General features: G+C 41.8%; 1 protein-coding gene across 2 annotated transcripts in view; it reads right to left on the bottom strand.

Annotated features, from left to right (window-relative positions):
• LOC134936125 (complement C3-like) overlaps positions 1 to 18,631 on the bottom strand; it is a 674,806-nt gene that overhangs the window by 449,024 nt on the left and 207,151 nt on the right. For both annotated transcript variants that reach the window (XM_063931038.1, XM_063931039.1), the window contains exon 7: positions 15,549 to 15,636. In XM_063931038.1, coding sequence (XP_063787108.1) covers positions 15,549 to 15,636 — 88 coding nt within the window. The remainder of the gene's footprint in view (positions 1 to 15,548; positions 15,637 to 18,631) is intronic.

Raw genomic sequence — 18,631 nt, 5'->3', positions numbered from 1 at the left:
CACAGACACCTCCTGTACATATATTCCTGATCACTAGTACACACAGACACCTCCTGTACATATATTACTGATTACTAGTACACACAGACACCTCCTGTACATATATCACTGATCACTAGTACACACAGACACCTCCTGTACATATATCACTGATCATTAGAACACACAGACACCTCCTGTACATATATTACTGATTACTAGTACACACAGTTACATCCTGTACATATATTACTGATTACTAGTACACACAGACACCTTCTGTACATATATCACTGATCACTAGGACACACAGACACCTCCTGTACATATATTACTGATTACTAGTACACACAGACACCTCCTGTACATATATCAGTGATCACTAGATCACATAGACATCTCCTGTACATATATTGCTGATCACTAGGACACACAGACACCTCCTGTACATATATTACTGATTACTAGTACACACAGACACCTCCTGTACATATATCACTGATCATTAGAACACACAGAGGGTTCACTACGATATGCCGGCGTTCGGGCTCCCGGCGACCAGCATACCGGCGCCGGGAGCCCGGCCGCCGGCTTACCAACAGTGTGGCGAGCGCAAATGAGCCCCTTGCGGGCTCACTGCGCTTGCCACGCTACGGGCACGGTGGCTCGCTACTCACGCCACACTGTTTTATTCTCCCTCCAGGGGGGTCGTGGACCACCACGAGGGAGAATAAGTGTCGGTATGCCGGCTGTCGGGATCCCAGCACTGGTCTACTGTGCGTCAGGATCCCATCAGTCGGTATACAGAAGACCGCCCCACACAGACACCTCCTGTACATATATCACTGATCACTAGAACACAGATACCTCCTGTACATATATTAATGATCACTAGTGCACACAGACACCTCCTGTACATATATCACTGATCACTAGTACACACAGACACCTCCTGTACATATATCACTGATCATTAGTACACACAGACACCTCCTGTACATATATCACTGATCACTAGTACACAGACACATCCTGTACATATATCACTGATCACTAGTACACACAGACACCTCCTGTACATATATCACTGATCACTAGAACATACAGACACCTCCTGCACATATATCACTAATCATTAGAACACACAGACACCTCCTGTACATATATCACTGATCACTAGTACACACAGACACTTCATGTACATATATTACTTAGTACACACAGACACCTCCTGTACATATATCACTGATCACTAGTACACACAGACACCTCCTGTACATATATCACTGATCACTACTACACACAGACACCTCCTGTACATATATCACTGATCATTAGTACACACAGACACCTCCTGTACATATATCACTGATCACTAGTACACAGACACATCCTGTACATATATCACTGATCACTAGTACACACAGACACCTCCTGTACATATATCACTGATCACTAGAACATACAGACACCTCCTGCACATATATCACTAATCATTAGAACACACAGACACCTCCTGTACATATATCACTGATCACTAGTACACACAGACACCTCCTGTACATATATAACTGATAACGAGTACACACAGACACTTCCTTACATATATTACTGATCAATAGTACACACAGACACCTCCTGTACATATACAGTATCACTGATCACTAGATCACACAGACACCACCTGTACATATATCACTGATCACTAGATCACACAGACACCTCCTGTACATATATCACTGATCACAAGTACACACAGACACCTCCTGTACATAGATCACTGATCACTAGTACACAGACACATTCTGTACATATATCACTGATCACTAGGACACACAGACACCTCCTGTACATATATCACTGATCACTAGAACACACAGACACCTCCTGTAAATATATCAATGATCATAAGTACACACAGACACATCCTGTACATATATCACTGATCACTAGGACACACAGACACCTCCTGTACATATATCACTGATCACTAGTACACACAGACACCTCCTGTACATATATCGCTGATTACTAGTACACACAGACACCTCCTGTACATATATTACTGATTACTAGTACACACATACACCTCCTGTACATATATCACTGAGCACTAGGACACACAGACACATCCTGTACATATATCACTGATCACTAGGACACACAGACACCTCCTGTACATATATCACTGATCACTAGAACACACAGACACCTCCAGTACATATTTCACTGATCACTAGGACACACATATACCTCCTGTACATATATCACTGATCACTAGATCACACAGACATCTCCTGTACATATTTCACTTATCACTAGGACACACAGTCACCTCCTATACATGTATCATTTATCACTAGTACACACAGACACCTCCTGTACACATATCACTGATCACTAGTACATACCTCCTGTACATATATCACTGATCACTAGAACACAGACATCTCCGGTATATATATCACTGACACTGATCACTAGATCACACAGACACCTCCTGTACATATATCACTGATCACTAGTACACAGACACATCCTGTACATATATCACTGATCACTAGGACACACAGATACCTCCTGTACATATATCACTGATCACTAGATCACACAGACACCTCCTGTACATGTATCACTTATCACTAGTACACACAGACACCTCCTGTACACATATCACTGATCACTAGTACACGAAGACACCTCCTGTACATATATCACTGATCACTAGAACACACAGACACCTCCAGTACATATTTCACTGATCACTAGGACACACAGACACCTCCTGTACATATATCACTGATCACTAGAACACACAGACACCTCCAGTACATATTTCACTGATCACTAGGACACACATATACCTCCTGTACATATATCACTGATCACTAGATCACACAGACATCTCCTGTACATATTTCACTTATCACTAGGACACACAGTCACTTCCTATACATGTATCATTTATCACTAGTACACACAGACACCTCCTGTACACATATCACTGATCACTAGTACATACCTCCTGTACATATATCACTGATCACTAGAACACAGACATCTCCGGTATATATATCACTGACACTGATCACTAGATCACACAGACACCTCCTGTACATATATCACTGATCACTAGAACACACAGACACCTCCTGTAAATATATCAATGATCATAAGTACACACAGACACCTCCTGTACATATATCACTGATCATTAGTACACACAGACACCTCCTGTACATATATCACTGATCACTAGTACACAGACACATCCTGTACATATATCACTGATCACTAGTACACACAGACACCTCCTGTACATATATCACTGATCACTAGTACATACAGACACTTCATGTACATATATTACTTAGTACACACAGACACCTCCTGTACATATATAACTGATAACTACTACACACAGACACCTCCTGTACATATATCACTGATCATTAGTACACACAGACACCTCCTGTACATATATCACTGATCACTAGTACACAGACACATCCTGTACATATATCACTGATCACTAGTACACACAGACACCTCCTGTACATATATCACTGATCACTAGAACATACAGACACCTCCTGCACATATATCACTAATCATTAGAACACACAGACACCTCCTGTACATATATCACTGATCACTAGTACATACAGACACTTCATGTACATATATTACTTAGTACACACAGACACCTCCTGTACATATATCACTGATCACTAGATCACACAGACACCTCCTGTACATATATCACTGATCACAAGTACACACAGACACCTCCTGTACATAGATCACTGATCACTAGTACACAGACACATCCTGTACATATATCACTGATCACTAGGACACACAGACACCTCCTGTACATATATCACTGATCACTAGAACACACAGACACCTCCTGTAAATATATCAATGATCATAAGTACACACAGACACCTCCTGTACATATATCACTGATCATTAGTACACACAGACACCTCCTGTACATATATCACTGATCACTAGTACACAGACACATCCTGTACATATATCACTGATCACTAGTACACACAGACACCTCCTGTACATATATCACTGATCACTAGAACATACAGACACCTCCTGCACATATATCACTAATCATTAGAACACACAGACACCTCCTGTACATATATCAATGATCACTAGTACATACAGACACTTCATGTACATATATTACTTAGTACACACAGACACCTCCTGTACATATATCACTGATCACTAGTACACACAGACACCTCCTGTACATATATAACTGATAACGAGTACACACAGACACTTCCTTACATATATTACTGATCAATAGTACACACAGACACCTCCTGTACATATATCACTGATCACTAGTACACACAGACACCTCATGCACATATATCACTGATCGCTAGTACACACAGACACCTCCTGTACATGTATCACTGATCACTAGAACACAGATACCTCCTGTATATATATAACTGATCACTAGTACACACAGACACCTCCTGTGTACATATATCACTGATCACTAGAACACAGATACCTCCTGTATATATATCACTGATCACTAGTACACACAGACACCTCCTGTGTACATATATCACTGATCACTAGAACACAGATACCTCCTGTATATATATCACTGATCACTAGTACACACAGACACCTCCTGTACATATATCACTAATCACTAGAACACACAGAAACCTCCTGTACATATATCACTGATCACTAGTACACACAGACACCTCCTGTACATATATCATTGATCAGTAGTACACACAGACACCTCCTGTACATATATCACTGATCACTAGAACACAGATACCTCCTGTATATATATATCACTGACACTGATCAATAGATCACAAAGACACCTCCTGTACATATATTACTGATTACTAGTACACACAGACACCTCCTGTACATATATTACTGATCACTAGTACACACAGACACCTCCTGTACATATATTACTGATTACTAGTACACACAGACACCTCCTGTACATATATCACTGATCACTAGTACACACAGACACCTCCTGTACATATATTACTGATTACTAGCACACACAGACACCTCCTGTACATATATCACTGATCATTAGAACACACAGACACCTCCTGTACATATATCACTGATCACTAGAACACACATACACCTCCTGTACATATATCACTGATCACTAGGACACACAGACACCTCCTGTACATATATTACTGATTACTAGTACACACAGTTACATCCTGTACATATATCACTGATCACTAGAACACAGATACCTCCTGTATATATATATCACTGACACTGATCAATAGATCACAAAGACACCTCCTGTACATATATTACTGATTACTAGTACACACAGACACCTCCTGTACATATATTACTGATCACTAGTACACACAGACACCTCCTGTACATATATTACTGATTACTAGTACACACAGACACCTCCTGTACATATATCAGTGATCACTAGATCACATAGACATCTCCTGTACATATATCACTGATCACTAGATCACATAGACATCTCCTGTACATATATTGCTGATCACTAGGACACACAGACACCTCCTGTACATATATTACTGATTACTAGTACACACAGACACCTCCTGTACATATATCACTGATCACTAGTACACACAGACACCTCCTGTACATATATCACTGATCACTACTACACACAGACACCTCCTGTACATATATCACTGATCATTAGTACACACAGACACCTCCTGTACATATATCACTGATCACTAGTACACAGACACATCCTGTACATATATCACTGATCACTAGTACACACAGACACCTCCTGTACATATATCACTGATCACTAGAACATACAGACACCTCCTGCACATATATCACTAATCATTAGAACACACAGACACCTCCTGTACATATATCACTGATCACTAGTACACACAGACACCTCCTGTACATATATAACTGATAACGAGTACACACAGACACTTCCTTACATATATTACTGATCAATAGTACACACAGACACCTCCTGTACATATACAGTATCACTGATCACTAGATCACACAGACACCACCTGTACATATATCACTGATCAATAGATCACACAGACACCTCCTGTACATATATCACTGATCACAAGTACACACAGACACCTCCTGTACATAGATCACTGATCACTAGTACACAGACACATCCTGTACATATATCACTGATCACTAGGACACACAGACACCTCCTGTACATATATCACTGATCACTAGAACACACAGACACCTCCTGTAAATATATCAATGATCATAAGTACACACAGACACATCCTGTACATATATCACTGATCACTAGGACACACAGACACCTCCTGTACATATATCACTGATCACTAGTACACACAGACACCTCCTGTACATATATCGCTGATTACTAGTACACACAGACACCTCCTGTACATATATTACTGATTACTAGTACACACATACACCTCCTGTACATATATCACTGAGCACTAGGACACACAGACACATCCTGTACATATATCACTGATCACTAGGACACACAGACACCTCCTGTACATATATCACTGATCACTAGAACACACAGACACCTCCAGTACATATTTCACTGATCACTAGGACACACATATACCTCCTGTACATATATCACTGATCACTAGATCACACAGACATCTCCTGTACATATTTCACTTATCACTAGGACACACAGTCACCTCCTATACATGTATCATTTATCACTAGTACACACAGACACCTCCTGTACACTTATCACTGATCACTAGTACATACCTCCTGTACATATATCACTGATCACTAGAACACAGACATCTCCGGTATATATATCACTGACACTGATCACTAGATCACACAGACACCTCCTGTACATATATCACTGATCACTAGTACACAGACACATCCTGTACATATATCACTGATCACTAGGACACACAGATACCTCCTGTACATATATCACTGATCACTAGATCACACAGACACCTCCTGTACATGTATCACTTATCACTAGTACACACAGACACCTCCTGTACACATATCACTGATCACTAGTACACGCAGACACCTCCTGTACACATATCACTGATCACTAGTACACACAGATACCTCCTGTACATATATCACTGATCACCAGAACACTAGATCACACAGACACCTCCTGTACATATATCACTAATCACAAGTACACACAGACACCTCCTGTACAAAGATCACTGATCACTAGAACACACAGACACCTCCTGTACATATTTCACTGATCATTAGAACACACAGACACCTCCTGTACATATATCACTGATCACTAGTACACAGACACATCCTCTACATATATCACTGATCACTGGGACACATAGACACCTCATGTACATATATCACTGATCATTAGAACACACAGACACCTCCTGTACATATATCGCTGATCACTAGTACACATAGACACCTCCTGTACATATATTACTGATTACTAGTACACACATACACCTCCTGTACATATATCACTGATCACTAGGACACACAGATACCTCCTGTACATATATCACTGATCACTAGTACACAGACACATCCTGTACATATATCACTGATCACTGGGACACACAGACACCTCCTGTACATATATCACTGATCACTAGAACACACAGACACCTCCTGTACATATATCAATGATCATAAGTACACACAGACACCTCCTGTACATATATCGCTGATCACTAGTACACACAGACACCTCCTGTACATATATTACTGATTACTAGTACACACATACACCTCCTGTACATATATCACTGATCACTAGGACACACAGATACCTCCTGTACATATATTACTGATCACTAGGACACACAGATACCTCCTGTACATATATCACTGATCACTAGATCACACAGATATCTCCTGTACATATTTCACTGATCACTAGGACACACAGTCACCTCTATACATGTATCACTTATCACTAGTACACACAGACACCTCCTGTACACATATCACTGATCACTAGTACACACAGACACCTCCTGTACATACTGTATATCACTGATCACTAGAACACAGACATCTCCGGTATATATATCACTGACACTGATCACTAGATCACACAGACACCTCCTGTACATATATCACTGATCACTAGTACACAGACACCTCCTGTACATATATCACTGATCACTAGTACACACAGACACCTCCTGTACATATATCACTGATCACTAGTACACACAGACACCTCCTGTACATATATAACTGATCACTAGGAAACACAGATACCTCCTGTACATATATCACTGATCACTAGGACACAAAGATACCTCCTGTACATATATCACTGATCACTATTACACACAGACACCTCCTGTACATATATCACTGATCACTACTACACACAGACACCTCCTGTACATATATCACTGATCACTAGTACACATAGACATCTCCTGTACATATATCACTGATCACTAGAACACACAGACACCTCCTGTACATATATCACTGATCACTAGATCACACAGACACCTCCTGCACATATATCACTGATCACTAGTACACACAGACACCTCCTGCACATATATCACTGATCACTAGTACACACAGACACCTACTGTACATATATCACTGATCACTAGTACACAGACACCTCCTGTACATATATCACTGATCACTAGGACACACAGACACCTCCTGTACATATATCACTGATCTCTAGTACACACAGACACCTCCTGTACATATATCACTGATCACTAGTACACAGACACATCCTGTACATATATCACTGATCACTAGTACACACAGACACCTCCTGTACATATATCACTGATCACTAGTACACACAGACACCTCATGCACATATATCACTGATCACTAGAACACATATACCTCCTGTATATATATAACTGATTACTAGTACACACAGACACCTCCTGTGTACATATATCACTGATCACTAGAACACAGATACCTCCTGTATATATATCACTGATCACTAGTACACACAGACACCTCCTGTGTACATATATCACTGATCACTAGTACACACAGACACCTCCTGTACATATATCACTGATCACTAGTACACACAGACACCTCATGCACATATATCACTGATCACTAGAACACAGATACCTCCTGTATATATATAACTGATCACTAGTACACACAGACACCTCCTGTGTACATATATCACTGATCACTAGAACACAGATACCTCCTGTATATATATCACTGATCACTAGTACACACAGACACCTCCTGTGTACATATATCACTGATCACTAGGACACACAGACACCTCCTGTACATATATCACTGATCACTAGTACACACAGACACCTCCTGTACATATAACACTAATCACTAGAACACACAGAAACCTCCTGTACATATATCACTGATCACTAGTACACACAGACACCTCCTGTACATATATCATTGATCAGTAGTACACACAGACACCTCCTGTACATATATCACTGATCACTAGAGCACAGATACCTCCTGTACATATATCACTGATCACTAGAACACAGATACCTCCTGTATATATATATCACTGACACTGATCAATAGATCACAAAGACACCTCCTGTACATATATTACTGATTACTAGTACACACAGACACCTACTGTACATATATCACTGATCACTAGTACACACAGACACCTCCTGCACATATATCACTGATCACTAGTACACACAGACACCTCCTGTACATATATCACTGATCACTAGTACACACAGACACCTCATGTACATATATCACTGATCACTAGATCACACAGACACCTCCTGCACATATATCACTGATCACTAGTACACACAGACACCTACTGTACATATATCACTGATCACTAGTACACAGACACCTCCTGTACATATATCACTGATCACTAGGACACACAGACACCTCCTGTACATATATCACTGATCTCTAGTACACACAGACACCTCCTGTACATATATCACTGATCACTTGTACACAGACACACCTCCTGTACATATATCACTGATCACTAGTACACACAGACACCTCCTGTACATATATCACTGATCACTATTACACACAGACACCTCCTGCACATATATCACTGATCACTAGTACACAGACACACCTCCTGTACATATATCACTGATCACTAGTACACACAGACACCTCCTGTACATATATCACTGATCACTAGTACACACAGACACCTCATGCACATATATCACTGATCACTAGTACACACAGACACCTCCTGTACATATATCACTGATCACTAGAACACAGATACCTCCTGTATATATATAACTGATCACTAGTACACACAGACACCTCCTGTGTACATATATCACTGATCACTAGAACACAGATACCTCCTGTATATATAACACTGATCACTAGTACACACAGACACCTCCTGTGTACATATATCACTGATCACTAGTACACACAGACACCTCCTGTACATATATCACTGATCACTAGTACACACAGACACCTCATGCACATATATCACTGATCACTAGAACACAGATACCTCCTGTATATATATAACTGATCACTAGTACACACAGACACCTCCTGTGTACATATATCACTGATCACTAGAACACAGATACCTCCTGTATATATATCACTGATCACTAGTACACACAGACACCTCCTGTACATATATCACTAATCACTAGAACACACAGAAACCTCCTGTACATATATCACTGATCACTAGTACACACAGACACCTCCTGTACATATATCATTGATCAGTAGTACACACAGACACCTCCTGTACATATATCACTGATCACTAGAACACAGATACCTCCTGTACATATATCACTTATCACTAGAACACAGATACCTCCTGTATATATATATATCACTGACACTGATCAATAGATCACAAAGACACCTCCTGTACATATATTACTGATTACTAGTACACACAGACACCTCCTGTACATATATTACTGATCACTAGTACTCACAGACACCTCCTGTACATATATTACTGATTACTAGTACACACAGACACCTCCTGTACATATATCACTGATCACTAGTACACACAGACACCTCCTGTACATATATTACTGATTACTAGTACACACAGTTACATCCTGTACATATATTACTGATTACTAGTACACACAGACACCTCCTGTACATATATCAGTGATCACTAGATCACACAGACACCTCCTGTTCATATATCACTGATCACTAGGACACACAGACACCTCCTGTACATATATTACTGATTACTAGTACACACAGACACCTCCTGTACATATATCACTGATCATTAGAACACACAGAGGGTTCACTACGATATGCCGGCGTTCGGGCTCCCGGCGACCAGCATACCGGCGCCGGGAGCCCGGCCGCCGGCTTACCAACAGTGTGGCGAGCGCAAATGAGCCCCTTGCGGGCTCACTGCGCTTGCCACGCTACGGGCACGGTGGCTCGCTACTCACGCCACACTGTTTTATTCTCCCTCCAGGGGGGTCGTGGACCACCACGAGGGAGAATAAGTGTCGGTATGCCGGCTGTCGGGATCCCAGCACTGGTCTACTGTGCGTCAGGATCCCATCAGTCGGTATACAGAAGACCGCCCCACACAGACACCTCCTGTACATATATCACTGATCACTAGAACACAGATACCTCCTGTACATATATTAATGATCACTAGTGCACACAGACACCTCCTGTACATATATCACTGGTCACTAGTACACACAGACACCTCCTGTACATATATCACTGATCATTAGTACACACAGACACCTCCTGTACATATATCACTGATCACTAGTACACAGACACATCCTGTACATATATCACTGATCACTAGTACACACAGACACCTCCTGTACATATATCACTGATCACTAGAACATACAGACACCTCCTGCACATATATCACTAATCATTAGAACACACAGACACCTCCTGTACATATATCACTGATCACTAGTACACACAGACACTTCATGTACATATATTACTTAGTACACACAGACACCTCCTGTACATATATCACTGATCACTAGTACACACAGACACCTCCTGTACATATATCACTGATCACTACTACACACAGACACCTCCTGTACATATATCACTGATCACTAGAACACACAGACACCTCCTGTACATATATAAATGATCATAAGTACACACAGACACCTCCTGTACATATATCGCTGATCACTAGTACACACAGACACATCCTGTACATATATTACTGATTACTAGTACACACATACACCTCCTGTACATATATCACTGATCACTAGTACACACAGACACCTCCTGTACATATATCACTGATCACTAGTACACAGACACATCCTGTACATATATCACTGATCACTAGTACACACAGACACCTCCTGTACATATATCACTGATCACTAGAACATACAGACACCTCCTGCACATATATCACTAATCATTAGAACACACAGACACCTCCTGTACATATATCACTGATCACTAGTACATACAGACACTTCATGTACATATATTACTTAGTACACACAGACACCTCCTGTACATATATCACTGATCACTAGTACACACAGACACCTCCTGTACATATATAACTGATCACAAGTACACACAGACACCTCCTGTACATAGATCACTGATCACTAGTACACAGACACATCCTGTACATATATCACTGATCACTAGGACACACAGACACCTCCTGTACATATATCACTGATCACTAGAACACACAGACACCTCCTGTAAATATATCAATGATCATAAGTACACACAGACACCTCATGTACATATATCGCTGATAACTAGTACACACAGACACCTTCTGTACATATATTACTGATTACTAGTACACACATACACCTCCTGTACATATATCACTGAGCACTAGGACACACAGACACATCCTGTACATATATCACTGATCACTAGGACACACAGACACCTCCTGTACATATATCACTGATCACTAGAACACACAGACACCTCCTGTACATATTTCACTGAACACTAGGACACACATATACCTCCAGTACATATATCACTGATCACTAGATCACACAGATATCTCCTGTACATATATCACTTATCACTAGTACACACAGACACCTCCTGTACACATATCACTGATCACTAGTACATACCTCCTGTACATATATCACTGATCACTAGATCACACAGACACCTCCTGTACATATATCACTGATCACTAGTACACAGACACATCCTGTATATATATCACTGATCACTAGGACACACAGATACCTCCTGTACATATATCACTGATCACTAGATCACACAGACACCTCCTGTACATGTATCACTTATCACTAGTACACACAGACACCTCCTGTACACATATCACTGATCACTAGTACACACAGATACCTCCTGTACATATATCACTGATCACCAGAACACTAGATCACACAGACACCTCCTGTACATATATCACTAATCACAAGTACACACAGACACCTCCTGTACAAAGATCACTGATCACTAGAACACACAGACACCTCCTGTACATATTTCACTGATCATTAGAACACACAGACACCTCCTGTACATATATCACTGATCACTAGTACACAGACACATCCTGTACATATATCACTGATCACTGGGACACACAGACACCTCCTGTACATATATCACTGATCACTAGAACACACAGACACCTCCTGTACATATATAAATGATCATAAGTACACACAGACACCTCCTGTACATATATCGCTGATCACTAGTACACACAGACACATCCTGTACATATATTACTGATTACTAGTACACACATACACCTCCTGTACATATATCACTGATCACTAGTACACACAGACACCTCCTGTACATATATCGCTGATCACTAGTACACACAGACACCTCCTGTACATATATCACTGATCACTAGGACACACAGATACCTCCTGTACATATATCACTGATCACTAGGACACACAGATACCTCCTGTACATATATCACTGATCACTAGATCACACAGATATCTCCTGTACATATTTCACTGATCACTAGGACACACAGTCACCTCTATACATGTATCACTTATCACTAGTACACACAGACACCTCCTGTACATATATCACTGATCACTAGAACACAGACATCTCCGGTATATATATCACTGACACTGATCACTAGATCACACAGACACCTCCTGTACATATATCACTGATCACTAGTACACAGACACCTCCTGTACATATATCACTGATCACTAGTACACACAGACACCTCCTGTACATATATCACTGATCACTAGTACACACAGACACCTCCTGTACATATATAACTGATCACTAGGACACACAGATACCTCCTGTACATATATCACTGATCACTAGGACACACAGACACCTCCTGTACATATATCACTGATAACTAGATCACGCAGACACCTCCTGTACATATATAACTGATCACTAGGACACACAGATACCTCCTGTACATATATCACTGATCACTAGGACACACAGACACCTCCTGTACATATATCACTGATCACTAGATCACACAGACACCTCCTGTACATATATCACTGATCACTAGAGCACACAGACACCTCTTGTATATATATCACTGATCACTAGTACACACAAACACCTCCTGTACATATATCACTGATCACTAGTACACACAGACACCTCCTGTACATATATAACTGATCACTAGGACACACAGATACCTCCTGTACATATATCACTGATCACTAGGACACACAGACACCTCCTGTACATATATCACTGATAACTAGATCACGCAGACACCTCCTGTACATATATAACTGATCACTAGGACACACAGATACCTCCTGTACATATATCACTGATCACTAGGACACACAGACACCTCCTGTACATATATCACTGATCACTAGATCACACAGACACCTCCTGTACATGTATCACTGGTCACTAGTACACACAGACACCTCCTGTACATATATCACTGATCACTAGTACACACAGACACCTCTTGTATATATATCACTGATCACTAGTACACACAGACACCTCCTGTACATATATCACTGATCACTAGGACACACAGACACCTCCTGTATATATATCACTGATCACTAGTACACACAGACATCTCCTGTACATATATCACTGATCACTAGGACACACAGACACCTCCTGTACATATATCACTGATCACTAGGACACACAGACACCTCCTGTATAGATATATATCACTGATGACTAGTACACACAGACACCTCCTGTATATATATCACTGATCACTAGTACACACAGACACCTCCTGTACATATATCCTTGATCACTAGTACACATAGACACCGCCTGTACATATATCCTTGATCACTAGTACACACAGACACATCCTGTACATATATCACTGATCACTAGATCACACAGACACCTCCTGTATATATATCACTGGTCACTAGTACACACAGACACCTCCTGTATATATATATCAGTGATCACCACATCACACAGATAAATGACATTCAAATAATTGTATTACATGAATAATGTTGACTCACTGTGCAGAGATTTTTACTTTTAGTTCTTTATCGTCCAAGTAAAAAACATTTTGAGTTTTTTCAAGCTTAATCTCAAAACTTGGCAGGACTGAGGTAGAGAAAGAAAACGTGATGTTAGTATTATCCTAGTTTTACTTTGGATGATGATTATTAAAAGGCAGCGCTTCAGTTAATTCTTGTATATCAATAAAGTAACAGACAATGTGCTTGTAGCAGCAATTTGAAAGGTGATAACTTATCAATCATCAATGATAATGGTGACGTATTTATAATGGGTGCTGTGTGTGTGGTGTAAATGGGGCCCTGAGTCCAGGAGGGGCCCACACCGCACACGCTGCACCCATTTTTGGAACACTTACCCCTCCAGAGTCCCGTGCCGATGTCAGCAGCGCTGTTAAAACTCTGAAAATGGCACAGCGGCTACTTTCACGGAGATCTGCGCATGAGCAGTAGAGTCTGAGCCTTCCAGTGCTCAGACTCTCAGCGCTGCCTGCAGATAGGAGGGGGGCCGAAAGGATGCGGCTGCACACGGGCCTCCTCCTCTCTTATACAGATTATTAAATAAAAACTTCTAGTTATTCAAGGTAGATGGAGAAAGGTTACTGGACTGGTGATTCTCATTTGTACGGACTAGTGATGTGCACCGGACATTTTTCGGGTTTTGTGTTTTGGTTTTGGATTCGGACGCAGGTTGCTGGATGACTAAGCTAAGCGACCCAATGGCCGACACAAACACCTGGCCCATCTAGGAGTGGCACTGCAGTGTCAGACAGGATGGACGATTTAAAAAATAGTCCCCAAACAGCACATGATGCAAAGAAAAAAAGAGGTGCACCAAGGTCGCTGGATGGCTACGCTAAGCGACACAAGTGGCCGACACAAACACCTGGCCCATCTAGGAGTGGCACTGCAGTGTCAGACAGGATGGCCGATTTAAAAAATAGTCCCCAAACAGCACATGATGCAAAGAAAAAAAGAGGTGCACGAAGGTCACTGGATGGCTACGCTAAGCGACCCAAGTGGCCGACACAAACACCTGGCCCATCTAGGAGTGGCACTGCAGTGTCAGACAGGATGGCACTTCAAAAAATAGTCCCCAAACAGCACATGATGCAAAGAAAAATGAAAGAAAAAAGAGGTGCAAGATGGAATTGTCCTTGGGCCCTCCCACCCACCCTTATGTTGTATAAACAGGACATGCACACTTTAACAAACCCATCATTTCAGTGACAGGGTCTGCCACACGACTGTGACTGAAATGAATGGTTGGTTTGGGCCCCCACCAAAAAAGAAGCAATCAATCTCTCCTTGCACAAACTGGCTCTACAGAGGCAAGATGTCCACCTCCTCCTCATCCTCCGATTCCTCACCCCTTTCACTGTGTACATCCCCCTCCTCACAGATTATTAATTCGTCCCCACTGGAATCCACCATCTCAGGTCCCTGTGTACTTTCTGGAGGCAATTGCTGGTGAATGTCTCCATGGAGGAATTGATTATAATTCATTTTGATGAACATCATCTTCTCCGCATTTTCTGGAAGTAACCTCGTACGGCGATTGCTGACAAGGTGAGCGGCTGCACTAAACACTCTTTCGGAGTACACACTGGAGGGGGGGGCAACTTAGGTAAAATAAAGCCAGTTTGTGCAAGGTCCTCCAAATTGCCTCTTTTTCCTGCCAGTATACGTACGGACTGTCTGACGTGCCTACTTGGATGCGGTCACTCATATAATCCACCACCATTCTTTCAATGGTGACAGAATCATATGCAGTGACAGTAGACGACATGTCAGTAATCGTTGGCAGGTCCTTCAGTCCGGACCAGATGTCAGCACTCGCTCCAGACTGCCCTGCATCACCGCCAGCGGATGGGCTTGGAATTCTTAGCCTTTTCCTTGCAGCCCCAGTTGCGGGAGAATGTGAAGGAGGAGCTGTTGACAGGTCACGTTCCGCTTGACTTGACAATTTTCTCACCAGCAGGTCTTTGATCCTCTGCAGACTTGTGTCTGCCGGAAAGAGAGATACTGTACAACGTAGGTTTTAAATCTAGGATCAAGCACGGTGGCCAAAATGTAGTGCTCTGATTTCAACAGATCGACCACCCGTGAATCCTGGTTAAGCGAATTAAGGGCTCCTTCCACAAGTCCCACATGCCTAGCGGAATCGCTCTGTTTTAGCTCCTCCTTCAATCTCTCCAGCTTCTTCTGCAAAAGCCTGATGAGGGGAATGACCTGACTCAGGCAGGAAGTGTCTGAACTGACGTCACGTGTGGAAAGTTCAAAGGGTTGCAGAACCTTGCACAACGTTGAAATCATTCTCCACTGCGCTTGAGTCAGGTGTACTGTATTCCCCCTCCTTTGCCTATATCGTAGGTAGCTGTATAGTCTTGAATGGCCTTTTGCTGCACCTTCATTCCTCTAAAGCATATAGAGGATTGAATTCCACCTCGTTACCACCTCTTGCTTCAGATGATGGCAATGCAGGTTCAGGAGTGTTTGCTGGTGCTCCAGTCTTCGGCACGCGGTGGCTGAATGCCGAAAGTGGCCCACAATTCTTCGGGCCACCAACAGCATCTCTTGCACGCCCCTGTCGTTTTTAAATAATTCTGCACCACCAAATTCAATGCATGTGCAAAACATGGGACGTGCTGGAATTTGCCCACATGTAATGCATGCACAATATTGCTGGCGTTGTCCGATGTCACAAATCCCCAGGAGAGTCCAATTAGGGTAAGTCATTCTGCGATGATGTTCCTCGGTATCCGTAAGAGGTTGTCAGCTGTGTGCCTCTTATGGAAAGCGGTGATACAAAGCGTAGCCTGCCTAGGAACGAGTTGGCGTTTGCGATAGCTGCTACTGGTGCCGCCGCTGCTGTTCTTGCTGCGGGAGGCAATACATCTACCCAGTGGGCTGTCACAGTCATATTGTTCTTAGTCTGCCCTGCTCCACTTGTCCACATGTCCGTGGTTAAGTGGACATTGGGTACAACTGCATTTTTTAGGACACTAGTGACTCTTTTTCTGATGTCTGTGTACATTCTCGGTAACGCCTGCCTAAAGAAATGGAAACTAGATGGTACTTGG

Source organism: Pseudophryne corroboree, chromosome 6 (assembly GCF_028390025.1).
Source record: "Pseudophryne corroboree isolate aPseCor3 chromosome 6, aPseCor3.hap2, whole genome shotgun sequence".
Taxonomy (NCBI): domain Eukaryota; kingdom Metazoa; phylum Chordata; class Amphibia; order Anura; family Myobatrachidae; genus Pseudophryne; species Pseudophryne corroboree.
Note: the sequence above shows the minus strand (reverse complement) of the source record. Positions and strands in the feature narration are given on the sequence as shown.